The sequence below is a fragment of the Benincasa hispida genome, chromosome 4 (genome assembly GCF_009727055.1).
Source record: "Benincasa hispida cultivar B227 chromosome 4, ASM972705v1, whole genome shotgun sequence".
In the NCBI taxonomy this organism is placed as follows: domain Eukaryota; kingdom Viridiplantae; phylum Streptophyta; class Magnoliopsida; order Cucurbitales; family Cucurbitaceae; genus Benincasa; species Benincasa hispida.
Window position 1 is genome coordinate 15,194,225 of NC_052352.1, and position 26,152 is coordinate 15,220,376.

At 32.6% G+C, this 26,152-nt stretch overlaps 2 protein-coding genes across 4 annotated transcripts; one reads left to right on the forward strand and one right to left on the reverse strand.

Annotated features, from left to right (window-relative positions):
* The first annotated feature begins 8,715 nt into the window (after positions 1 to 8,715).
* On the forward strand, positions 8,716 to 14,172 carry LOC120075374 (RNA-binding protein 48). Of its 3 annotated transcripts, XM_039028707.1 has the most exons (8): positions 8,716 to 8,893; positions 8,980 to 9,063; positions 9,373 to 9,453; positions 9,541 to 9,680; positions 9,842 to 9,944; positions 10,023 to 10,092; positions 13,722 to 13,784; positions 13,870 to 14,172. In XM_039028707.1, the coding sequence occupies exons 1-8, from the start codon at positions 8,832 to 8,834 to the stop codon at positions 13,945 to 13,947; spliced, it is 681 nt and encodes a 226-aa protein (XP_038884635.1). In that variant the 5' UTR covers positions 8,716 to 8,831; the 3' UTR covers positions 13,948 to 14,172. The 3 variants fall into 3 exon arrangements, with proteins under 3 accessions (XP_038884635.1, XP_038884637.1, XP_038884636.1); XM_039028709.1 differs by lacking the exons at positions 13,722 to 13,784; positions 13,870 to 14,172 and adding an exon at positions 13,531 to 13,715; XM_039028708.1 differs by lacking the exons at positions 13,722 to 13,784; positions 13,870 to 14,172 and adding an exon at positions 10,232 to 10,656.
* A 314-nt stretch (positions 14,173 to 14,486) lies between these two features.
* Positions 14,487 to 17,726, reverse strand: LOC120075373 (probable BOI-related E3 ubiquitin-protein ligase 2). The gene is made up of 5 exons (XM_039028706.1): positions 17,306 to 17,726; positions 17,141 to 17,196; positions 15,982 to 16,161; positions 15,418 to 15,776; positions 14,487 to 15,164 (listed from the first exon to the last, which is right to left on the reverse strand). The coding sequence occupies exons 3-5, from the start codon at positions 16,085 to 16,087 to the stop codon at positions 14,613 to 14,615; spliced, it is 1,017 nt and encodes a 338-aa protein (XP_038884634.1). The 5' UTR covers positions 16,088 to 16,161; positions 17,141 to 17,196; positions 17,306 to 17,726; the 3' UTR covers positions 14,487 to 14,612.
* Positions 17,727 to 26,152: the final 8,426 nt, after the last annotated feature.

The window sequence follows — 26,152 nt, forward strand, 5'->3', positions numbered from 1 at the left end:
TCGTGGATTCGTTTATTGGATTTTATAACATAATGCAATTTCAATTTCAATAACACTTTTATTGAATAAATTTTTCAATAATACTTTTATTGATAAATAGAATATGTTTCCATGATTACGAACTGCCAGTTTAGGACAATCTCAACAGAAAACAGGTATAGCATTGCAATGCTCTTTAGAGCATTTCAATTCTCTTGTCAATGCAGGCCCCTAGCGTTGGATTAGCTAAGGTGTTTGACGCGATGCTGCCTTGCGTGCGGTGGAGGCACTCCGTCAAAATTCGTAGCATTGCCACATTACTCAGTATTCATGCATTCTGCCTTTGAGCGTTGCACGGGAGCATTATGTGAAGGTTGCAACACTCCAATCAACGACAAACTTGTCATTTTTTGCCTTTTTCATGTTTGATGCATCCAACCTCCAAATTAGCTCATTTTTGCTCGTTTTTCCTCTAATTGGTTTCCTTACCTCCCGGGATGAACACCTACAAAATAGGATAATTAATATTAAAAACCCATTTACAAGCCTAAATTAAGCTAGGAATTATAGTTCTTTTTTAGGGCTATCAAAATTCAAAAATTGCTTTTCTACCAAAACACAACTGGCAGGAGTTATTATGAAAAACCAAACAATAAATATTTTTCAACTTACCCTAATCTGCCCCTCGACATGCACTAGCATCATGCCAATGTCCTACTTCTGCGAAGTGGGCTTTAATCCCTTCGTAGTCCACTAGCAAAACTTGATTAGTTGCTACAAATCAATTGTATAGAGACACAAGGCTAACGGAGAGCCTCAAACTGTTTAATGTCTAGTGCCTTTGTGAACATGTCAACAATCTGATTTTTAGTTTGAATATGCTCTAAGACGATATGTTTACTTTCTACCGATTTCGGATGAAATGGTGTACGATGTCAATATGTTTTATTCTACTATGTTGGATTGGGTTCTTAAAAATATTTGTGGCACTCAAGTTGTCACAGTATTGAAGGAACGGTGAAGTTCTAAGCGAAAGTAGGATCGTTTCCAATTTTAATTTCACATAATCAAAATTTTACAGAATAAAAAAATTTATGCATTATAAAGAAAAAATTATAGTATGTTGGTTGATGAGGAATTAGGGAAAAGAATATCTTACCCTTGAAGACAAAATTGTTCGCATAATCCCTCAATTCGGTCATGAACGCTTTGATCTAGATCTCGATCTTCAAGAATTGAGATCCCAAATGGCCACCACCACAAGAAAACCTCTTATATTCTCTATTAGGGTTTGAGAATAAGCAATAGTGGTAGGCTCTACTAAAATTTTAGGAAGAGGTAGGAGATGATGAGGGGGGGAAAAGAAAAACACTTTTTCATCTCTGTATGTGTTCTTAGGAGTAGGCCTAGAGCATAAAAAATCTTTGTATCAAATGCAAGAAGAAGACGAAGATTCATAACCTCACAATGCTACACGTCTTAATTGAGAGAAAAATGGGGAGGGAGTTATATAACTCTCTCCTTTTGTTAAATTCAAAATTTAATAAATAAATAAATATATTATAATATATATATATATATTATATATTATATATATATATATATATATATATATATATATATATATATATAACATAACCAACTTATCATACAATATATATTAAACTATATGTTATATCAGATATAACATAAAATCTATAGTTTTTATATTGTATCAAATACAATATAACCTATAGTTTATATTTCTCTCAATTAATTATGATATTAAGTACAAATCATATTTATACTAAATTATATGAATCTAATCCATATAATTAGTATTTGAATGTTTAATTCCTCTCAAAATAAACTTTATATTATAAAGTATCAAATACATTATATTAATTATATCATATATAATTACTTTAATTAACTATTTTATATATAATTAATTATCTCAATTAATTTAAACAATTCAAATTAATCCAAAAAGTATTCTCAATAATTCCTGTTGAGTTATAGAGGGGACCTTATGGACCTATAGATTGAAGTTCTAATAGTACTTGTATAATTAGTTAAACTCTTTAATTCAATTATTCAACATCCATTAATTGTCGATCACTCCACTAAAGACTGGCAGCTGCACCCTTCACACTACAGATATATTTCTATGTCCATTAGATATAACCAGACAACAGTGCGATGACCCTTCAAAAATTGCTCGTAAGTATAACTAGGTCAAAATTACCGTTTGCCCCTGTAGTTACATCTAACACCTTAAATACCACTGATCCCTCTAATGAATAATAAGTCATTGTTCAATTATGACCAAATCCCTCTCAGGTCAAGAGAGGGTGTGGCCACATTGCTCAAACCCCCTCGGAATCAGCCCTTAAGGGAGCAATTTATCTACTTATCCTGACATCAGGGAATGAGTGAATTTCATCTTGTGTAGTTGTGTTCCTAGCTCCCCAATTAGACGAATCCCCAAAATTGTAGGCATATTGAGTCGGCAATCTGGCCACTCCCACCCATGCAAATCAAAGAACCGTCTTCATAAGCAGGAGTTCACAACTCACTTAGGATTCAGGTCATGTCACCTATGATCATTCAAGTGAAATGTAAGTCTCTACTATTAATGGCATTATATAATGAGACTAATCATTTTGTGGTCCTGTCTTATACAAACTCTTTGGATAGGATACCCCAACTCACATGTCTCCACATGAATGATTGGGATCATATCATTTGTAGCATTTTACTACACTTGTAACATCTACAAAGCGGGTCGTATCCGTAGTGTTACCAGGATAAGGTATCTACCCCTATTCATCTACTATAGGTCATTTAGGTTATCATTTAAACATGATCCACCTATATGTCTCTACATACATGTTTAAATCTTAATTTTTGGATTGAGTAAATGCTCATAAAATAACAAGTATTTTATTAATAATAATTTATTTATACAATGTTTACAAACTACGAGAATACAAGAGAGATTTAAGATACCAATCCCAATAAGTATAATGCCATAACATTTTGTGTGACATCTGAGCACCTGCTTCATCCAAAGAAGTTAAGTGCAACTACTTCCTGCAGTAACATATTCGACTTCAGCAATGGAAAGAGACATACGGTTCTGCTTCTTGTTGAACCAGGACATCAAATTGTTTCCCAAAAAGAAACATCCACCAAAAGTACTTTTTCGATCTTCTGAGCTTCCGGCCCAATCTGCATCACAATAACCTACCTTAAAGTCAAAAGAGTATAAAAGACTATACTCACATGTACCATTAATGTATTTAATGATTCGTTTGGCATCCAACAAGTGACTACTTTAGGTTTAGCTTGATATCTGACACAAACTCCTACAGCAAAAGCAATGTCTGGCCTGTTAGCAGTGAGATAAAGTTAACTCCCAATGATACTTCAGTACACACTCTCATCAACATAAGACCCATCAGATTTTAGACATTTTAACATGTGTAAGAGCAAAAGTTCTTTGTATGAACCTTTTCAAGTCCAATTTTTTTTACCATGTCTTTTGCATATTTGTTTTGAGAGATCACTATTCCATCATTAAGCTGCTTGATTTGGATTCTCAAGAAATATGTCAGTTCACCGACCAAACTCATTTGAAATTCAGTTTGAATTTGATTGACAAAATGATCTACAAAATGTTTAGACATTCCTCTTAATATTATATCATCCACATAAACTTAAGCAATCACAAGGTTCCCTTTTTCTTTCTTCACAAATAGCATTTTGTCAACTCTCCTCTTATATAACCATGCTTAAGAAGAAATTTAGATAAGTGATCATGCCAAGCACGAGGTGCTTGTTTCACACCATATAGAGCTTTTCGTAGCTTGTACCATGATCAGGATGAACTGGATCAACAAAACCTGTAGGTTGTTCAACATAAACTTCTTCATTCAAGAATCAATTAAGGAAGTCACTTTTAACATCCATCTAATAAAGTTTGAACTTTAGCAGACAAGCAATACTTAGCATATGTCTAATGGCTTCCAAACGAGCTACAGGGAAAAACGTCTCATCAAAGTCAACACTCTCAAATTTGAGAATATCCTTAAGCAAGAAAATGGGCTTTATTTCTTGTAACCATTCTATCTACATCATATTTGTTCTGAAGATTCATTTGGTGCCAATGACATTTTCTGAAACAAGACGAGTAACCAGCGTCCAGACCTGATGTCTTTCAAATTGCATCAATTTTTCTTGCATGACATTCACCCAACACTCATCTTTTAATGCTTCAATTGCATTCTTAAGTTCCACAGGAGATATGTAACAAATATTACCAATCATTTGCAGATAATCCACATTTTCTTTCTTCCTGATAGAAACTCCAGACCCAACATCTCCTATTATAATATTGGAAGGATGATTCTTTAAAATTCTACTAGAAGGATGTTGGTATGCTTCTGATCATCTTTATTATCTGAGACTATGTTGTGTTCTAAATTTTTAGTAATGTCACAGGAATTTTTATCAACAATTAATGAAACAATCGGATTTGATTTACACAAATGTGTCACAAGAGACTCATCATCTTCTTCATTTGCCTCATCAGCTCCCCTAAATTGTGAGATTCCTTCCCACTTCTATTGTATCTTTTCTTTTAAGAACAAAGTGTTGGGATTGGTGTCCTAAATCTCTTGGTAGTCTTGTAGTTTGTAAACATTCTGTGAACATATTGTTATTAATAAAATAAGTGTTATTTTATAAGCATTTACTCAATCCAATAAACTAAGATTGGAGGTTATTTTATGTAACTTAAGCGTGTATGTGGAGACATACAAGTGGATCATGCCTTAAGTAATAACCTAAATGGTCTGTAGTAGATGGATATACTAGTGACACTATGGATACAACTCGTTTTGTAGATTACAAGTATTGTAAAGTGCTACAAATGGTTTGATCTTGACCATTCATGTGAAGACATATGAGCGGGGATATCTTATACAAAGAGTTTGTATAAGACCGAACCACGAAATGATTAGTCTTTTTATATAACGTCGTTGATAATTGAGACTTACATTTCACTAGAATGACCATATGTGATATGACCTTAATCCTGAGTGAGTTGGGAACTCCTGCCTATGAGGGTGGTCCTTTGATTTGTATGGATGAGAGTGACTAGATTGCCAACTCAACAAGCCTACCATTTTGGGGATTCGTCTGATTGGGGAGTTAGAAACAGAAGACGAAATTCACTCATTCCCCAAAGTAGGGGTAAGTAGATAAATTGCTCCCTTAAGGGCTGATTTCGAGTCTTGAACATAGTGGTCACACCCTCTCTTAGGAAGAGAGGACTCAATCATAATGGGACTATAACTTATTGTTCACTAGAGGATCAGTGGTACTTAAGAAGTTAGATGTAACTACATGGGCAAAACGGTAAATTGGCTCAACTGTACTTACAAGCGATTTGTGAAGGGTCATCGTACTGTTGATTGGTTATATGGACACAGAAATATGTTTGTAATGTGAAGAGTGCAGTTGTTAGTTTTGGAGTGACTGACAGTTAATGGATAGTGGATCTTATGATTAAAGAGTTTAGTCAGTTATTCACGTATCGTTGGAGCTTCAAGCTATAGGTCCATAAGTTCCCCTTGGTAGCTCAATGGGTTCAAGTTGAGAATCAGATAGTGGGTTAGTTTGAAGTGTTCAAATTAACAAGAGAAATTTGATTATATATAATATAATTAAATTGAATCAATTATATGAGATATAATTGATATGATGTATTTGATACATTATATAATTGGAGAAATTAATATAAATATGATTTATATTAAATGCCATAAAATAGAAAAATAACTATGGCTTATATGTTGCATATGATGTAATATTAAAACTATAGGTTAAAATATAATATGATAAGTTAGTTATTATATTTATTTATAATATATTAAGTATGTGATAATTAATTATTCTTTTTCTTAATAACCAACTCGAGTGGGAGGTTATTTGCGATTTATGGTAACTGTGAGATAAAAAGAAAAATGGTTTTCCAAATCAAAGGATGATTCATTTTGTATCGTCTCATAAAATAAAAACTATCGAGTAAAAGAGTTTTACCAAAGGATAGTATCTCATAACTTAAACGATCAAGTATCGAGTTTACTATACGATAGTTACTCATTGCTACACGATCGAGCAGCAAGTCTATACGATAGGCTTCTTCTTCTACACGATCGAGTATCAAGTCTACACAATAGATTTCCTTCTTCTGTCGCATACTTGATCGTTTACTTCTTCCATTCCTCTATCCAAAGTCATACAGAGCCCACAACTTCTGGATTCTCACACCAAGAATACCAAGGTTGCCTTTGTGGTGGTGTTCAGTTCCGTTTGAGGGTCGAGGATTGAGTTGTACTCGATTGTGATCGAGGTTCATTCAATTGCTCGTTGAGATCGAGTTCTAATCGTTGCGTTCGAGTTCGTGCTATTGGACTCGTTGCTGAATGATCAAGGGATATTTGAAGAAAGGGTTCTTCAAAGGTATTGTATACTTTTTTCTTATTTGTTCTTAAAAGAAGCATGTTGTAATTTACTCATTATGCATAATTTGATCTTCTAGACTGTAATTGTTTGTGCTCTTTCTCAATGGATTTTGGAACGATCCGCTTCCGCTCACTAGTTCTCTATTTAGAGTAGGTTGTTCTGATATTCCAAATTCCATTGTTGTATTGAACTTATATAGTCTTGGTGGGTTTTTAAGTATTCTACAATGCGTTTAAGAGTTAAATGTATTTGTGGATGTGTTGATGGATGTTTACGGGATGATAGCCTCGGTTTAAAGATTTCTTTACATTTCAAGTGTTAATTTGTAAAGGTCCCTGCGTTTTTGGGTATAATTAACAAGCATTCGAGTTTGTATTTAAGTTTTTTTTTTTTTAATGTTTGAGTCATTCGTGATGAAGCTTCAAAGACGCATGGAGATGTTATTCTATTCGAGGAAAAATACCAAAGGTTGGTCACATCGTGTAGCCCAGACTAAACAATCGTTTAGATTTGGCTAAACGATCGTGTAGAAAAGTTCTACTCGATCGTTTAGTATTTACTAAATGATCGTATGACTGATGCTAAACGATTGAGTAAAAAGTTTACTTTATCGTGTTGCATTGGCTACTCGATCGTGTAGACGCTTGGGGTAAACAATTGTATAGAGTATATGATACTCGACGCATGGTAGGCGCGTGCACTAAACAATCGTATAGTCCAGCATGTTCATTGCATAGTCACTGGCTATTCGATCACTCAGTATGAGATACTTGATGTTTGCTCCTCGATCGTTTAGACGATCATGCTTCATCGCATAATCGTCGTTTACTCGATCGTTTAGGCATGCGTTGCTCGATGTGGTTGCACGATTACGTGGCCTTCATGCTTCATCGCATAGTCAAAGGCACTCAATCCACGCTACACGATCGTTTATACTTGATCAGCATTACTCAACGATCACAAGAAGCTGTTGCACGATGAAAGGAACGAGGATTTGCCTGGGCGGTTCAAGACTCGGTTCGCCTGTTTGAACCGATGGACTTGATACTCTTTGTAATAATTAGCTTTAATTTTATGATTTTGAGGTTATCCGGGTCCATCAATTTTATTTAATGTACATGAGATGTATATTAGTTTATATATCATAATGTATGACATATAGATTTAAAACCCACCTTAGGTTATGCATTTTATTCATGCATCAACTTTATATTATAAGAGTTATAATATAGAAGTTTGCATGATTGAATTACATTAAAGCATACTCATGCATCATATAATATAGGAGTTATAATATATGCATGCATTAAACATATCCATACATCATCTTTATTTTATAAGTGTTATAGTATAAGGGTGTATGAGAGCATGTATGCTTAGTTCATTACTTTGTTATATAAGAGTTATATAATGTAGTAATAAATAAACATTGCATGGAGCATGACACTCAAGTTTATTTATAGGAGTTATAAATGCCTTGTGGATGTGTTAGCTGCAATGTGGTTGATTTTGATTGTTTCATTTTTTTTTTATAAGTGTTATAATTAATGAAATTATAATTAAAATCGATAACCAAGAGTTGCATACAAACTCAAGTTTAATCATATTTTAAAAGAGTTTTAAAATTTGATTGAGATAGACCTAAGGTCACGGTTCTAATGAGATTAGATACCTAATTTTAATCTTTTAAATCTATCTATAAAAGACCTTTTGATGTTACAACTAATTTTATGATTAAGAGCAACCTATGGCTTGGAAAAATTAAATAACACACTTGACAGACTCTAAAAAAAATGGATTTACAAATTTCGAGCTCACAACATAAATTATCTCACTCAATAAGAAGATGAAAATAAAAAAATGATAGCTTGGAGAGAATAACAATCGTAGCTTTTAACAAATTGGAGAAGAAATGTGACATTAGTGTATCAATAATTTATCAGCATATATTCTTATAAATTTTTTAAAAAAACCATTACCAAATTAACAAATTTTATAATAATTTATTTATTACTATTTTTGCAACTCTACCTTAATTAAGAGTTCAAGAACAAATTCATCATTTTACCATTTCTATTTGCAATCACTCTTTTTGCAAAAGAGTTACAAAGATTTATTTATTTATTTCCTTTTAAGTACCAAAAGAGTTAAAAGTTGTATTAAGAATTTAAGATTTAAGAGAACCTATATTATATATATTATATACATTATCGAAAGTAAGAGAAGTGGAACCTATATTTTAGGAGTGGGAGTGTTTCGAAACCGTGGCAAATGTAGAAAGGCGGAGTTAGGTAATTGGACTCGGAATTCGGGATCCGGAGAAGACGACTCGTTCGAGGATGCCTCGCTTTACAGACGAGCCCCCTGCGGTTCGCGTCTATACGGTTTGCGATGAGTCAAGGTCCACTCCGCCTCTGTTATTTCTCCTCCGCAGAATCGAAGATCTATGAGGCTTATGTTTACCTTGTTCATTGTGAAATTCAACAGGTATTTGGTTGTGAGGAACGTCCCAGCATTGGGTTGTGGAGATGACTTGCTCAAATTGTTCTCCTCCTACGGAAACCTTGAAGAGTACTTCACTTCTCGTTTCCCTTCTTTCTTCTATACTCATCTTTACATGTTTCTTTTCCTTTATCGTGTCTCAAAGCATTTCTTCATTGTCATACTCTCCATTACATTCCTTTCTAATTCGTCAGAATTTTACTATTCATTCTTTTGGGGGTGGGAGCTGTCGAGCCATCCAGCAATTGCGTGATAGTTCTTTGGCCGGTGTGTCACCATATGGTTGCTTCATGTTTTCCCCTGTTGGATTAGCTTCTGATAATTTCTTATGCCTCTCTTGAGAAAATTTTCCTTTTATCTTATTTTATACTTTTTCAGGTGTAAACCGATGGATGCAGAAGAATGCGATGAATTCACAGACGTTTATTTTGTCAAATTTCATTTGGTCACCAGTGCCAGGTGTTGCACCTTTGTTCTGGTTTTCTTTTGTTTTAAAGAATGCGTTATTGTTCCCCTGAGTTTGAACCATAACAATTTAACTTTCAGGTTTGCAAAAAGAAAATTGGATGAGTTTGTTTTCCTTGGTAATCGGTTGCAAGTCTCTTATGCCCCTGAGTTTGAAAGCTTGCTTGATACAGAGGAAAAGCTAGAAGTTAGGAGACGAGAAGTGTTAGCACGATTGGATTGTAAGTTAGGCTTTGGCATATATTTATGTGTATGATTGGAATATGTTGCTTTAGGTACATCTGAAATGTGTCAACTTAAAAATCCAATACATCCACATTATAGTAGGGAAATGGTGTTTCCTTCCAATAGTTCACTTTTAGGCATATTACTGTTTTATCAGCTGGAAGACCAAGAGGATCTGCAGTTAGTTCAACAACCGCAAAGCGTACAAATCCTTCTCGTTCTCATTATACTCTTGAACAGAAGAACTCTCTTGAAACGAGGTATAAGCTAAATGAAAATTTGTAGTTCCTCCAAACTCAACAAATTTGTTTAAACTTTCTTCTGTTTTTTTTCGGTAGGAATTATGGAGACACAACACTCATTTCCAATCCACATGTTTCTCAAATAACAAGAGTTTCCTCTGATCAGGTTTGTTATCATAGCTGTTTTCCTTCCCTTTTTCATGTCATCTTTGATGTTATAATAATTATTGACAATGCTTGGAAACGACTATTCTGTGTTCTTTTAGTTTATGGTTTCTCTTGTACATGATGATATTTGAATATAGTTCCACTGTGTGCTGCAATATGGGTACAAGGAGTTCTCCAACAGATTGCACGACTGCTTTGAAAGGCCAATGCAATGTGATAGGTTGCAAGCACAAAATTAGGAAGTTAGATGATTTCTCTTAATTCGTTATGTTATTAGGCACAAAAATCTTGAGGCATTGGAGAAGTCTAGACTCTCCTAACTATCTGTGGGAGTACTAGTTAGGGATATATTGGGAATCTTAGTAGGATAGTAGAATGGGGATAATGGTATATAATTAGTGGTGACGTGGTTATAAATAAGGAGAATTGGGCACCTTAGAGGGTGGAATTGATTTTAGTATTGTCCAATGGTGGACTTTAAAGAGAGACATAGTCCTGTCAAAATGCTATAAATATTGTAATTTCTCTTGATATTGCAATATAATCCTATCTTTGTGTTTTCTATCGTGTTCCCTATCAGTAAAATCCTAACACCAACCTCCTGATTTTTTCTTTGTTTCCTTGTACTTTCCTTGCCCTTTTACTGGTCCGTTCAAATAAAATAATGGAGTGATCTGCAATCAATGTAGTCTTATTTTATTTAATTTCACTTTTGTAGGTTTCCTCCTTTTGTGGGCTCTCTTTTTATATGTCCTTGTTTTTTTTTTCCCTCGATGAAAGTTGGGTTTCTCATAAAAAAGAAGGGGAAAAAAATCTAAATTCAATGTAGTCAAGCCAGTGGGCTAACAATACTAACTACTGACTCCATGACTTGCCTCATCTATCATGAATAATCGGTACATAGTTTAATCAGCGAGTATTGTGTTCTAATTTTTTGTTTTCTCATCTCCTCATTTTGTTATTAAAGAATTCAAACTAATGTTTTGATAGTTGTAATGCAGTCACCATCAATTCTTTGATAACAGAAGTTACTCAATTGTTGATGCTTAAAGTTTCTTGTTACTGCATAGTTCAACGAGTTTCGAGACTTTTGACTTCAAATATGTCTTTAGTATCTTAGGTCAAATTTGTGTGTAAAAAAGATTTAAAACAAACGATGACATTTATTTAACTAAGAATTACTGAACCACTTGGCATCACATTGGAAATTACCCGAAAATCAATATTTAAATCGAAAATTCTACTCTACGTACCTCCTCAGAATTCATGTTCGGAGGTATTCATCAATGTTGACTACCTCTTCAAATTATCTTTAGAGTTATTTTCGATTTCTCGAAATTTCATAGACTATGCTACAAATTGTATCATATCAAGGAGGGCAGTAGGCTCCTATCTGTGGGTAATGAAAGAAGGTTGAAGGGGCCTACCTTTGGGTAATGATGCCTTGCATCTTAAACGTGACTCGAAATAAATAAATAAAAAAGAAGAATTTGTGGGCTCCTTGGGCTTGAAGATCTTGGAAATCGACTTGGTCTTTTATCCTTGCTATCACAATGGTCGAAGGTTTAGATGACCGATATGTATCTCTAGTCTTTAGGGGTTCTTTAAAATATATGTTATAATCTAACTTGAGAGAGAGAATAAAAATCAGGTTCACCTTCATATAGTAATTATGACAGAAATGGAGGAAATAAGTCCTTGCCATTTGTTGTTAGATTTCTTTATTGTTAGTCGAACTTTATTTTCTTTTGCCACTTTCCCCTAGAGTCAGGGATTGGGTGATCTCAAGTGAGGAGGCGTGGAACAAGGGTCAACTAATCTTGGGTCCCTTGGAGAATTGAGCATGATGCAGTGGTGACTTTACGTTGAACTTGGATTTGAAGATTTGTAGTGTAGCTTATTCAGGCAGGTTGTCTCGTGAGGTTGGTGTGGTGCACGTGAGTTCTCCCGGATACTCATAGATATTAGAGAAAGAAAGAGATAGTGTGGTTAATGTTCTCGTAGAGCATATATACATGCATATGTACACACAAATGTACACATACATGAAACAAGAGCTTCTTGGTGTAGATCAATAGTGCAACTGAATCGCTATTGAGCTGGTGGGTGGAAATCAGGGGTTGGGCCTTGATTTTCTTTAGATTAAGCTAGAGCTTCTTGGTGGCTAAATGGTGTGGAATGTTGTCTGAAGTGAAGTTTTTAGATGTTTGAGGACGTGGTTTTGCATCCAAGTGTGGAGAGAAGATTTTTTTTGGTGACAGGTGAACAAGCCAAAGATGGAGGTGATAGAAACAATATTTTAAGAAAGAGATTTTGTAATCACTCCACCCCCAACACTTCAACTCCATTATTCGTCATTTATGGTCCTTCCGCTTTAGGAAGGACCAAGAGCCTTGATACCAGAGTAGTGCAATAAGTTTTTGTGATTAAGTTAAATTTATCACACGGGAAAACCACCAAAACTCTCTGAAGTTTAAATTCTTTACCGTATAAAAATTTTCCACGATAAACCTTGGACATTGAACTTATATGAAAGAAGAGAATAACTTGTAAATTTTGAAACACTAAATGGACTAATCGATCGAATTAACTAACTGACATTAAGAATTTGGCTAATTTTGATTAAGATAATTATCTTAATCAAAATGTGCTAATTACACTAGTCATAGAATTATTTGTTTCTTGCACCTACTATGTCCTTTCTTTCTTGTCGTAGTCGTTGATTGCGTCTATAGACATCTAACACTAAATGGACTAATCGATCGAATTAACCAACTGACAACATTTACAATTTGACTAATTATCTTAGTCAAAATTAGCTAATTAGACTAGTCATCTAATTATTTGTTTCTTGCACCTACTATCTCCTTTCTTTCTTGTCGTAGTCGTTGTTGCCTCTGTAAATATCTGACAAAGGGCTTACTGATAATATATTTCTCTCATTTATGTTTCTGCGCTAAGTTGTTGAAAGGTTGATTATTGGGTTGCACTATCCACTCTCAAGAAGTGCAAACGCACGCACACCTAGTATTATAGATCAACTATTCTAGGGGAGACCATACTATGTGCCTGTATACTTTTCTTATTAACACACTAATTAGATGCAGTTGCAGTTATGTTTGGTATACTTCATTTTTTTTCAGTTTCAGGTCATTAACAATTTCATTTTTTTTTCCTGAAATAAAATTATAGTCTTGTTAGAGGAGTAATCTTTTTTTGTAGGACCTCGTGGCATGACTTGGTAGATTTTCTTGATTTTCTTCCTTCGATTGTTTAAAAGTACATTCCTTACATTCCTTCTTTTGGAAGTTCTATTTCCCTTTTGTTAGCTGTAGAACCATAAAGTCTTTGGTTATCTTTAGAGAATTTTGTTTGTCCTATTGATTTTTTGATGATTTACATGTCTTAACGATGTTGGTTGGGCCATTCTCACTAGGTTGGTTCAAGGTAGAGAAGGTTAAAGGCACACTCTTGATAATGGCTTTTGAATCTTCCTTTTTCTGGGTGAAGATATGGATTGAATGTTCGCGAACGTTACTTCTTTTCTATTTTTATCCTTGTCCTTGTTGCGTAGCCTGTTGTAGGTTTTTTGTGGCTGAAAATCTCACTTTTTTTTCTTGAGTACAGGATTACTTCGCATCTGAATCTATGAATCAAACTGTGCATCTCGTCAGGGAAAAGCTTGATAAGGTTAGAAAATTTATATTCTTATGATTTATTCTCTACATTTGAGTGCATTGTAATTTGAACACTGCTTATTACCTTTGTGTTTTAGATCCAATCAAGCAGCGAACATCTGCAAGCTGGACCCGCGAGCAAGAAATCACGCATGGACAATAGGAGAAGAATCTAATGCCTTGCCGACCTTTATAGAGACGGTTAATAGGTGTCTCAACGTTGTATCAAAAGTTATTTTGACACATCGCATATACGCATATTTGCAGTGTACATATTATTAAACTGTTTGATGTTTTATTTCGAAGGTGAATATGGAATATTTTGCTTCCACCAAAGTTCTGTAGAGAGTTTAACTGTCATCACTATAGCCCTTGCATTTGCTAATTTGCTCATTTATTCTCACACAAGGATCATGATTGTAGAATTTATAATTTACATTTGCAATTTCCTTTATTTCTGCATAGTTAACAGTATAATGAAACATTGGAGGTATTAAACCAAATCACTGGACTTTATTCCTCCGGGAAAATGGATGGAATAACTTCCCCTAATATAAAATATAAAAAAGGTGGGTACTGGGTTAGATTGAATTGGAACTAAGCTCGAAATGCATGTTTAAAAAACTATATGACAAAAATAATGAATCCATCAATCAAAAAGTCAGAAACATGGCCCGTGAAAAAAGAATGTAATTGTTCTTCATGCAAAGACGAGTACGATAAACCCACTTTTTTTATGAGCAACTTCAACGTTCCCTTTAGTGATTAAAAAAATTGAAGGTATATATCATACAGACACAAGGAAAACAAGATTTCTTTTGCACTTTGGTAAGATTTTAATTTAGGACAGGAACACTTGGATACCAGCCGTTTTGATCAAGTGACAGACAGGACAGACGTTTACAAGTCCATCGCAATCTTTACACAAACATAAATGTCTACAAGGCATAAGCAGGATGGAAACCTCTTTTGCCTTGCACGCTCTGCAAATCATGTGCTCCTTGAAACCTGGTAAATTGCTCGTTGAAGATTTTATAGTCCCACCTGGAACGCTTAGGTAATTATTTGGATCAATGTTTGAGGCAGCATCATCCACTTCACTATCTCCAAACCCTTCCTTCGCTTGGTCGGCACCCTGCGAAATAGCATGCTGAAGATTGTTTTTCAGGACATTTACGACCGACTCATTGTACTTTGCTCTGCAATGCCAATTTTGTGCTTCAGTGGCAACATGCTTTATTCTCTCCACTAGTTCTCTGTTTTTACGGTTCATGCTCTCAATTTCAACATCCTTTTCATGTAGTTTCTTTCCTATGCCTTTCTCAATCGCACTAAGAAAGGAAGCCATATGTCTTTGCTTCATGTCCCTAATACCCTTTGCCAAATGTTCTTCCTGTTCGTAAGGCAGATGGAAAATCTAACACATCAGACGCAATTGAATCAACCATCTATTTACAGACATCGCATGAAGTGATTGCTATAAAGAGTCATACGAAGCTCTTCATGAACTAATTAGGCTTCGACCACAAACATCTTCCAGGAAATAACATTGTAAACTATTTTAGTTTTATCGCTATGCAGCATGCACACTCGTAAAAATCCAGAAGAGCAGAAAGTCCTAGAAGCTCTGAGGCGATTAGAAGTACCTGAAGTTTAATATATTGATCAAATTCTTCCTTTTGTCTATCAATCTCAGTCCTGATATTGTCACCAAGTGATAAGATGATGGAAGGTGCAGCGGTCATACTTCCACTTGCAGTGGTAACAGAGGAGTTGTGTTCGTCATCATCATACGATAGCCTTAAACCTGTCGATACAGCATTTGGGTTTCTAATGCTCGCTGAACGATCAGCATCATCTTGACAAGCATAATTTAGGGAAATCTGAAGCTTCTGCTGCCGTGAGAAATCTTCTATTTCCCTACTTCTTTTGTTAGGGCGAAGCATATGAACTATTTGCTCGTTTCCAAAATAATTTACAGGCTCAATTCCACAGCTAACGGGCACTACATTATAAATTGTGAACTCAATTGTGAATTCTATGAGAGTTGAGACAACTAAAGAACATTAACAAGTTCTGATTGATCTTCCAAATACTGATCAGACTTGTATTGTTATTCAAATCATTTAATCTGGCTAGACATAATAATGATTAAAAAATGTACGGAATACAGTGATGAATCAGATTTCTTAGAGAGAAAAACAACTCACAATTCCCAAATAACTGCAGCTGACCAGAAGCATTAGTTTGATACTGAGTTCGATTTTCATCCAGGAAAACAGGAAGCAGGCCATTGCCATTGTTGCCACCCAACATTTTCCCCAGAATTGAACTGATGAAGTTCAGATAATGTGAAAATTAAAATACCGAAAGTTCTGAGGGTTCACTGCCTGCAAAAGGAGACAACGGTCTTAATAATCTATTTCAGTGATGAAATAAAACCATGAGGAAGGAAAAGGACAATATTATGAACTATTACACTACATAAACATCTTTCTAGTACAAGTGTAGTATGGGGTTATGAAGCTCCAACCTCAAACGAAAAGGTTCATATGTTAATTACTCTTAAGCTATGCTCACTTTGGCATTACACTACACAAACAAGAAACATGACTTAGACCCAGAAACACCTCGCCTTCAAATTATTTAACCAAGAGGGAATGAAAGGGGTTAATTGGAAAAACATCTGACAAAATAAGGGGATTCAGTCAATCAGTTCACAGAAATGCCAAAAATCTAGGATGAAACAAGTTCTTGATCAGACTTCGCATTGCCACAAAAGCACTATTGTTAAATTCTTCCCAATTACAACAAAACAATAGAGGGGCTCATCTTCAACAAATCCTATTACAAAACATGGACATGATGTTCCAGGACTTAATTCAGTATTCGAAACTCCAGTAATGAGCAATCGGTAATCTTATAGAATTCATCCAAAAGGGTGAAAATACGAGAAAAACTACCCATCATCATGTTTTCCTTATCAACCTTGATTGCAGAAAGTCAAAAATAAACATCAAATTCAAGGCAAGCAGGAATTCAGAAATAACACTAGAGGGAGATCAGATCAGAAGAAAATAAAAGGGGTTCAATCACAAAGACATATCCATGTAGTCAGAAAAACATCGGCAAGGATGGGCACGCGGTAAAGGAATTGGAAAAAGTTCAGTGAATCATAAATGGGGATCTTTAAGGAGATTGATGAGGAGGTATAACCGAAATCGCATAATGAATGAACACAAGGAACAATGTTTACTTGAGATCATCATCTACTGATTTATTGGGAATACAAAGTTTTCGTTATGAGGCACGACTTTAGCAACGATGCAACTAGGGTCTGAAAGACTGAAACAGGAAAGAAAGGGTTACCTCAAGAAGAAGTCATTTGGGCAGTGTCAGATGAGAAGAAAGATCATCTCCAGATCCTGCCATACAACAATCGACACAGATTTATCCACATACTTCGCAGCAATACAAACATACACATAGTAATAGCGAAAAAAGAAAATAGAAATGAAAAGATAGAACGAATACCTTGAGGATTGTGTATGAAGAATCAAAAGGGGGCGGAGACAATGATGAAGAAGAGGAATAGGATCTAGAAAAATACATACATGTGTTGGAGAGATGGATAGAGGTTTCTGGAGAGGTAAGGTACCGACGAAGAAGATGAAGATGAAGATGAAGATGAAGATGAAGAAGAATTATAGGAGAGAGAGAGAAATTGTAGGGAGGTGGTGCGGTGGGAGTGGAAAATTTATTAGAATGAAATGAATGAATCGGTGGTAGTGGTTACGCAAACGGATTTTCGTTCCTTTTTTAATTTCTTTTTATTTTTTTTTATTTTTTTTTATTTTTTTAAATTTCTTTTTCTCTTTTACGAAACACAAATTATGGAAGGGAAGGGAGAAGGGAAGCCATGGCCAATTCCATTCCCACAGAGGAAGAAGGAAGAAAATTAAAGGCGTTAATAATAATATCATCCCATTCCCAATTTTAAGTTTTTTTTTTTTCTTTTTTAAAACTGACCATTCGTGGACCCCACCCACTCCCAACCAACCTTTTTCCTTTCTTTCTTTTCTTCATTCCTTATACTTCGTTACATTTCAATTACAATTTTCGTTGCTTCGGTGGCAACTGGCACCACAGTTTGTAATTCAAATTTATATTCTTTAAATTACGTCAATTTTTAAAATTATTAATTGTGGTGTTTGGACAACTTTTGTTTTGTTTTTTTTCTTTTTTTCTTTTTTTTTCCACTTTGCTTCCTAACAATATTACTGTTACTCTCGTTTATCTTTTCAATTTTCAATTTTAATTAAATGCTTCTGTTTCTTTATTTTACAATATTTGTTAATATCATCATTGTTAATGTTAAAGTTTTGGATTATATACGAATGGTGAATGAGATATTCGTGTGAACCTTATCATAATTCCTCGATAGTATTTTTGATAACTCATATTGTCCTTGGGACCATTTTGTAATTGGATCAAAAATTAACAACATTTGTCCTTACAATAATTTGAAAACAATAGATTAAATAAAAATATAATTGAATTTCATGTTTTTAGATATGTGTTTGACAGTAAAATTCATAAATTTAATTCTAATTTAAATAATTGCAAACTAGTTGTAGTTACCAGTAAATATTAGTTCATAATAAAATTATTATTAATTTATTTATGAACATGTTTTGTAAAATTATTATTTTGTGATAATATATAATTTATATGATAAATTGAAAGTTTTGTCCCTAACATTTGGAAGAAGTCAAAATTTAGGTTTACTTCATAAATAATTTTTACGATGGAGATTATTTAAAAGGATTTAACAAACTACTGTGAAGTTCTATCAAACTATATGAACTAAAATCTAAATTTTAAAATCATATAGACTAACTTTTTACTCTATCCTAACCATAAAGATCTGTTTTGAAATTTAATATAATTTATAATATATCATATAATAAATATTTTGATTTTTAAAAATCGAATTGAGTTCATGGCATGACATATACTATATTTCTAAATGTTTTTAACATTATTTAATATGTACATTTAAAATTTTAAAATTTAAATTCTAAATATAATGAAAACATAAAAATATTGTTTTAAGAATTTACATCGTTTGAATCACAAAATTTGAAAACAGTTTTTAGAAACAAAATTTCGATTATCTGTCAAACAAATATTCACGGAATTCAATAAATTTGAAAACGTAAAATAGAATCGTGATGGTCAACTAAATAGGTTAGTTGACCATTTCAACTTAAATGCATTACGTAAAAAAATATGTAATTTGTTATCATTGAGTGTAGTTTATTCTAGATGTTTTCTATTATCTAGCTAATCCAGTCTATTGAATTAGAGGGTTTTTTTTTTTTTTTTTTTTTTTTTTTTGGAAATCTTGAATTAAATATCAATATCGTATCAACCAAAGCAACGATACTTCTTTTTATTGTTATGATTTTTAATATAATTGCCTTACCGATAGAAGGAAACAATGTCCGATAAAATCATTTTTTTTTTCTTTTATCAGTAAAAAGTTAAGAGTGTGTTTGATTTAATTTTAAAAATAAATCATTTTGAAAAAAAAAAATTGAAATATTATCCAACGAATCAAATTAGCTTTTGAATTATTTTCAAATTATATTTTAAACAACTTTTATGAAAAGAGTTTAAATAAAAGTGACTTTTTTTTCATTCATCAATTCAAACAAATCCTAATTTTATAAACACTACTTTCATCAATTAATTTATTTATTTTGTACTGTCAACACATTGTTAATTATAAAAAAATTCTTATCTTTTGAAATTTGCTAAAAATTTAAGTGTATTCTTAAAATTATGAGTAAGAAATTATGATAAAACACATATAATTTTGAAACACCAAAAATCAAACGGGAATTGTTGGGTTTCAAATTTGGAATTTCACTCTATAATACCAAATCAATTGTTTGTAGCACATTAATTGTATTTCATTAAAAAAAAAAAAAAAATTAATCTCCGTATCAGTAATATATATATATAAATTAATAGTTACAAGTACTTTTATTTATTTAGCTACCAACAAAAGTTCAAGTATTGAACTATCTAATAACATAATTAATTGAGTGTAAATATTGGATACTGTTACCGAGACATTGTATGAAGATTACAATTAATGTAGATGAGTGATCCTATTAAAGACACAGAGGAGAAAGTCTTATAATTTTCTTAACGATTCATTGTAAAGGCATTAACAATTTAAGGGAGTATGTATATAGTGATTCACACAAGCTTCTTTTATAATATGTAAATATAAGTCGAAGTTAATCCACTTATTGTTATAATAAAAACATATTCAAAACTGATAAGTGAATGCTTTTTTATATATATAATTCTTTTATGAAAAAAAAAACAATGACAAATTCAAACTGATGAACATGGTATTATTTTGGTAGTTTAAAAAAAAAAACATAATTAATAAATAGAGTTGTCGATGTAGAATGATAAAATGAGTATAGTTTAAAAGAAAGTAAGATAGAAAAGAAGAAATAATCCAGAAGGGAAAAAAGGCATACAAAGAAGATTAAACAAATGAAATTAAGAAAAATTTTAGTACCTAGAATTTCATAAAAGTAATAATTTAGTCTTTAAATAAATTTTGGTTTATAACGATGTAATCTCTATATTTTCAATCTTTAACAATTTAGTCTTTTAAGTTAAAATTTGTATCAGTTTAATACCTATCATAGAAATTAGTATCGAGATTTAATGAATTTTTTTTGCATAAATAAGTGGATTTTTTTTATAATACAAAGTCTATATCATAAAATAATAAAGCTTGAGATCTAATTTTGATGAATTTTTTAATATTAAGGGATTAAATTGTTACAAAATTGAAAGTACAAAAATAAAATCACCGAAAGAAGTAAATGGTTGTAAATCAAATGGAGGAAGTAAATTGTTAAGGTTCAAAAGTAAAAATAATAGTTAAGGGGATGTTTGGCCCCCAAGTTGGGTTGGTAAAAAAACCAACCCACCGATTGATTTACCAATTATTAAAGATGTCTATTATCTCGTTATTCGAGTTAACTCACATTTTTTACTTCGTTAATTCACATCGACTCTTCTAATTATTTTCCTCCTACAATAATTATCAATTCAACTCAACTCAATTCAATGTGGTGGATCAAACGTCCCCTAAAAAATGAAGGATGTGTGGAATATGGAGATTGGTAATGTGTGAATGAAATGATGAGCGTAGGAGTAGGAGGTTGGGTAGGACATAGGCGTTAGGTTTAGGAGGGAGGGGGCATTAAGTTTATTAACCAATAAAATAAAATAAATTATTGAGAGAAAGAAAAGGGGCGGGAAACAAGGCCTTGTGTTTGCGTTTATCTTTATTCATCCTTCCCTCCGCTCGCTGCCCCGGGCCCACACCACTTCTTCTTTTTGTTTTCTTTTTTTCTTTTTTTCTTTTTTTTTTTTTTTAATTTTTTGGCGCGCAATTGCAACTGCGATTGCCTTTGCATTTGTGTTGCGAAGCGACACACTGCTCTGCTCACGGATCTCCATTCCCCGATTTGCGGTCACCATTTTAGTCCCATTTCATTTATTATTATTATTATTATTTTCTTTTTCTTTTTCTTTTTCATCTCATCCCATCATTAACTTATTTACTCCTAAACAGTATTTTATTTATTTATTCATTACTTTCCCACTCTTTTCAAATATTAAAACCAAGTTTCATATCCATATTTTCACTATCCTTTATAAATGTGCTTAAAACATTAAAAATCTCATCTTTTAATTTAATATCATATAGCTATATCTATCATTTAGTTTTCAAACTAAAATTTATTTATTTATTTATTTATTTTAATAATTTCTTTTACTAACAAAAAATATTTGTCGACATCAATACTTTATCGATATATTCATAAAATTTAAACCTCGATATTATCATCCACATCGATATTTAATCTTGACTTCTATTTTATTCTAATTTAATCAATTTCATTCTTAATTGTTCTTCCCCTTCTTACGAGGCTGACCCCTAATTTTAAATATATATATATAATATATATTATATATATATATATATATATATACACACCGCATCTTCATAGAGAGAAAGACCCTATAAAGCTTCATTGTTCCCTAGGATTAGTTTTGGACCTTTCCTGCGTAACTTAGGTAGAAGGCAAAGAAGGCCCCCTTCCGAGGATCCGAGATATAAATATTAGTAGTGTAGAGAGTTAACAAATGAAGTGAGTTCATTGAAAAATCAAAGATGAAAAGATGGCAAAAAAGAAAGCATGCATTCCCCTTCTATGTCTCGTATCTATAGTATTTTTGCTTTGATGGATCTCTCTTTCATTGACACAAATAGTTCATGGGAGAAAATCGAATTATTTGGGCCTAGGAGGATTGACAGGACGAACCACTCATTTTCGAATACGAGAGGAAGAAACCAAAATGGTGAAGTATTAGGACTCATGTAACATCCCGAATTTTAGAAAAATTTAAGTTAATTATATAAAATTATTGAGTTTAAATTTCCCTTTTATTTGGAAAATTGAGATTAAATTGAAATAATTGAAAAACTTTTATTGGTTAAATTGATTAGATATTCGAACTGATTATATTGAAAATATTGAATTTTACTTCCCTTTGATTTTGGATTTTAGGGCCAACTTAAAAAAAAATAAAAAAGCTAATTAATTTCATGTGATTTTGAATTGATTTAAATATTTGGAATGATTTAATTTGTATCAAATTGATGGATTTGTCCTTTAATTTTAGTTTTTGAAGCCTAAATTAAGATAATTTGAAAAGTTAATTGATTTATAAATTTAATAGAATGTTTGGAGATATTGTGATAAAATATTTTATTTATTTTTTCAAATTTTGAAAAAAAAAATAAAAGAATTGAGATTTTTTTGAAATTAAATGAGAGTGAAAAGAGGCCAAAAAATGGGGAGAGAACAATTCGGTTTTTTAGCGGCACTTTCACAAAATTGTCGATTGCGGGAGTTTGAACCGTTGGATCGTACTCAAATTTGGTCAGTCTGTTTGAGACATATAGAGTTTCATTTTGAACAGTTGGATCGTTGTTTGAAGCTCTAGTTTGTTCATAATCGTTGCTGAATAAAATCTATAAAACTAGAAATTCCCCTTCTGTCTCACTCTCGTAAACCCTCCTCATGCAAGACCCTCACTACTAGTCGCAAGCCTAAACAATTTATGTCGTCCGACAGCAACACCCGCTGCCTATCTATGGTAGTCACGAGTCGACGCGCCATCAACTGTCACTGCCCGATCTTTATCGGAATCTTGAGAAAAATCTTGGATTCCAGATTTGAAAGTTTTGAGGCATTGACCATCAAGCTAGAGATCTTTTTTCGTTTTGTAGAAAATTGATAAAGATCGGTAAGTTTTGGATAAGTTGTTGGTTGGTTATTCGTTTGGATTGAAAGTAATAGTGGAAAAAGTAAGTTATTGATTTTGGATCTAATTATTGATCAGATTGGCTAATTGAATCAAGTTTTGGAATTTGTCTTGGACCAAGCCACAACTTCGGGTTGATTCAAGTTTTCCAAAGGTTTTAAGGAATTATTTGCGTGGACTTTTGTGACCAAGTTGAGGTAAGTAATACACCTTCATGTCAGGCAACCTAGATTAGACCTCTAAAGTTACTTGGTGGATTCTAGAGCATGATTTTGTTTGTCATTATGTTTTGCTGTGTTGCATGGCAATTACAAGTATTATAGGCATGTTTAAATTTCTAATCAGTACTGACATTATGTATGTGATGCATGAATAGACCAGTAGAGCGGTTTATTGTCTCGCCTTGACGCATGTTATTATTATGTTTAACGGTGTGCCTACGGACCGCTAAACATGCGTGGGTCAACAGGTTTATGTTCATGTTACTTTTATTTTCATGTTTCATGTTTTGACGGCGAGCCTACGGGCCGCTAGACATGCGTGAGTCGATGGGTTCATATTCATGTTATTATCATGTTTGACGGTGTGCTTACGAGCCGCTAGACATGCGTGAGTCGATGGGTTCACATTCATGTTATTATCATGTTTGACGGTGTACCTACGGCCGCTAGACATGCGTGAGTTGACGGGTTCACGTTCATGTTATTATCATGGTTGATGGTGTGCCTACAGGCCGCTAAACATGCGTTTCAAGGCAAGATAGTATGTCTTTTGGTTTTCCTTTCATCATCAGAAACCGATGCAGCTGTATGAGACACGGGCTATCTTTCTTTGCTCGTGGATGCATAGTTTGATCCCAGTAATGGGATCACTTACTGAGTATTTTATACTTTACCTTTCTTAATTTATGTTTTTCAGGTAATGATGGGAACAAATCGGTGAGTGACGAGAGGGGCCTGTGATCGTGCCATATGGGACATGTAAATCGCTTTCGCTCAGTTTACGTTTTCAAGCTATTTAAAAGTTTTGATTTGAAACTCAATGTTGGTCAAATTTTTATTTGTTTAAGTTATTTTTTTTCTTCATTATTTTAACGGTCCGAACAAAGGTTTTACTTATTTGTTATTTATTTTGGAAAACTGTCTTTATTATTTTAATAAAATTTATTTTCCTCAATGGTCAAAATATTTTGAATGTAAGTGTGTAATTATGAGCAACGACCCTTATCAGAGTACTCAAAAGGTCGAGTCGTTACAACTTAAGTGGGCGGCTTAGGTTTAGGGAAGGGGCATATTCTCCTGGATTTTGTTCTGTTGGGTGTGTGCATATATATATATATATATATATTTATTTATTTGTAGTCCATCTTTTCTAAAAGGTTTCGGTCTTTAAAAGTTACTGTCAATCTTGATTAAGCATGTTTAAATTCATCCTGTTATAAAATATATTGTCGTACTATTAACTATCTAACATAAATTTTATTTTTACATTGTTAACTTTTAGATATTTAAATTATAAATAAAAGGATATTCAAATCTACAATTGTATGGGATATTTTGTTTTTAAAACATTAATATGAGATGTAAATTTTGGTCTGTAATACAATGTTTTTACTATTCAAACAATGTTCAAGTTGGTTGTGAATATACATTATATCACTTCAATTATACAAGAGTTGACTGTATTCTTATTTTGTTAATTTTTTATTATTATTATTATTATTATTTTGCCAAATGCTGATAATATTGGTTAAAAAAGAAGATGACAAACCCACAACTTCATAACTAAAAAGAATCTTGATTTTTATGTCAAAAAAGGCAAAAACTTGATTTCAAATTCACTTGACTATTATTTTATCCAAGTTGATAAATTTACATCTTATAGTATAATATTTTATTAAAAAACAGTAACCAGTGTGAGGAAGCAAAATAAATCTTGTGTGTATGTTGGTGGTAGATCCAATATTATATGTTTCACACAAATTTATATATATCTCAATACTTCAAATCAAGTAACCATGATTAAGTTAAATTAAAATTTATTTTTTAATCTTTCAGGTTGTGTCTATTTAATTCAAAACTTAAAAATGAAATTTAAAAAATATCTAATAGAATCTTAAATGTTTAACTCGTGTATAAATTTCTCGATTTTATGTTCAATAGTCCTTAGATTAATTGATATTTTTCATCATTCACATATTTATAAAGCGCAAATAAAATTGAAAGTTTAAAGTCATATTAAACATAAAATTCAATTTTATATATAATGGATCCATTAATTTTTTAAACATTAGTAAAAATAAAAAATCTTCTATTATTTTTCAACATAGTATTAGAATAAGACTTCAAGGGCAAAGCCGACAACCCCGGTTCCAAAAAAGTTATTTTGGTTATCAACGACTAAGATTATACATATAACAAAAATTTGAAACTTGAGGAGGGCCAACAACTAGATTATAGTTTCTAGACTTAAACATATCATTAACACAACAATTCATAGAAATCTTTGCATGATTTAATAAAGTAATTAAAGAAATCAACATCCTTGAACGTCTTTGTATCTTGAATTTCAACCGTTATTTTTCCTTTGTTTACTTTATTTTTTTAAAAAATCACATCATCTAGAGCGTGATCCTTAAATAAAATCAACACAATTCTCGAATAATTAAGCATAATCTTAGCATTTGATCTCCAAAAGACAATATTCGATCTCTTAAGTCGTCTTACTATATTATACTTGACACGTGCAATTGTATATTTCACATTAACATCTCTTATGTCTGAGCATGGGCAATAGAATAATGATTTAGTCCAAGAAAGTTTCCTAAATGCTATTCTTCAAATCTCACTTCCTAGGAGACAGATAGATGATGAGATTATGTGGATAATTAGGAGGCATTTTATGTTAAAATTGCTTATTTAGGATATAAATTGAATAATTCTCATA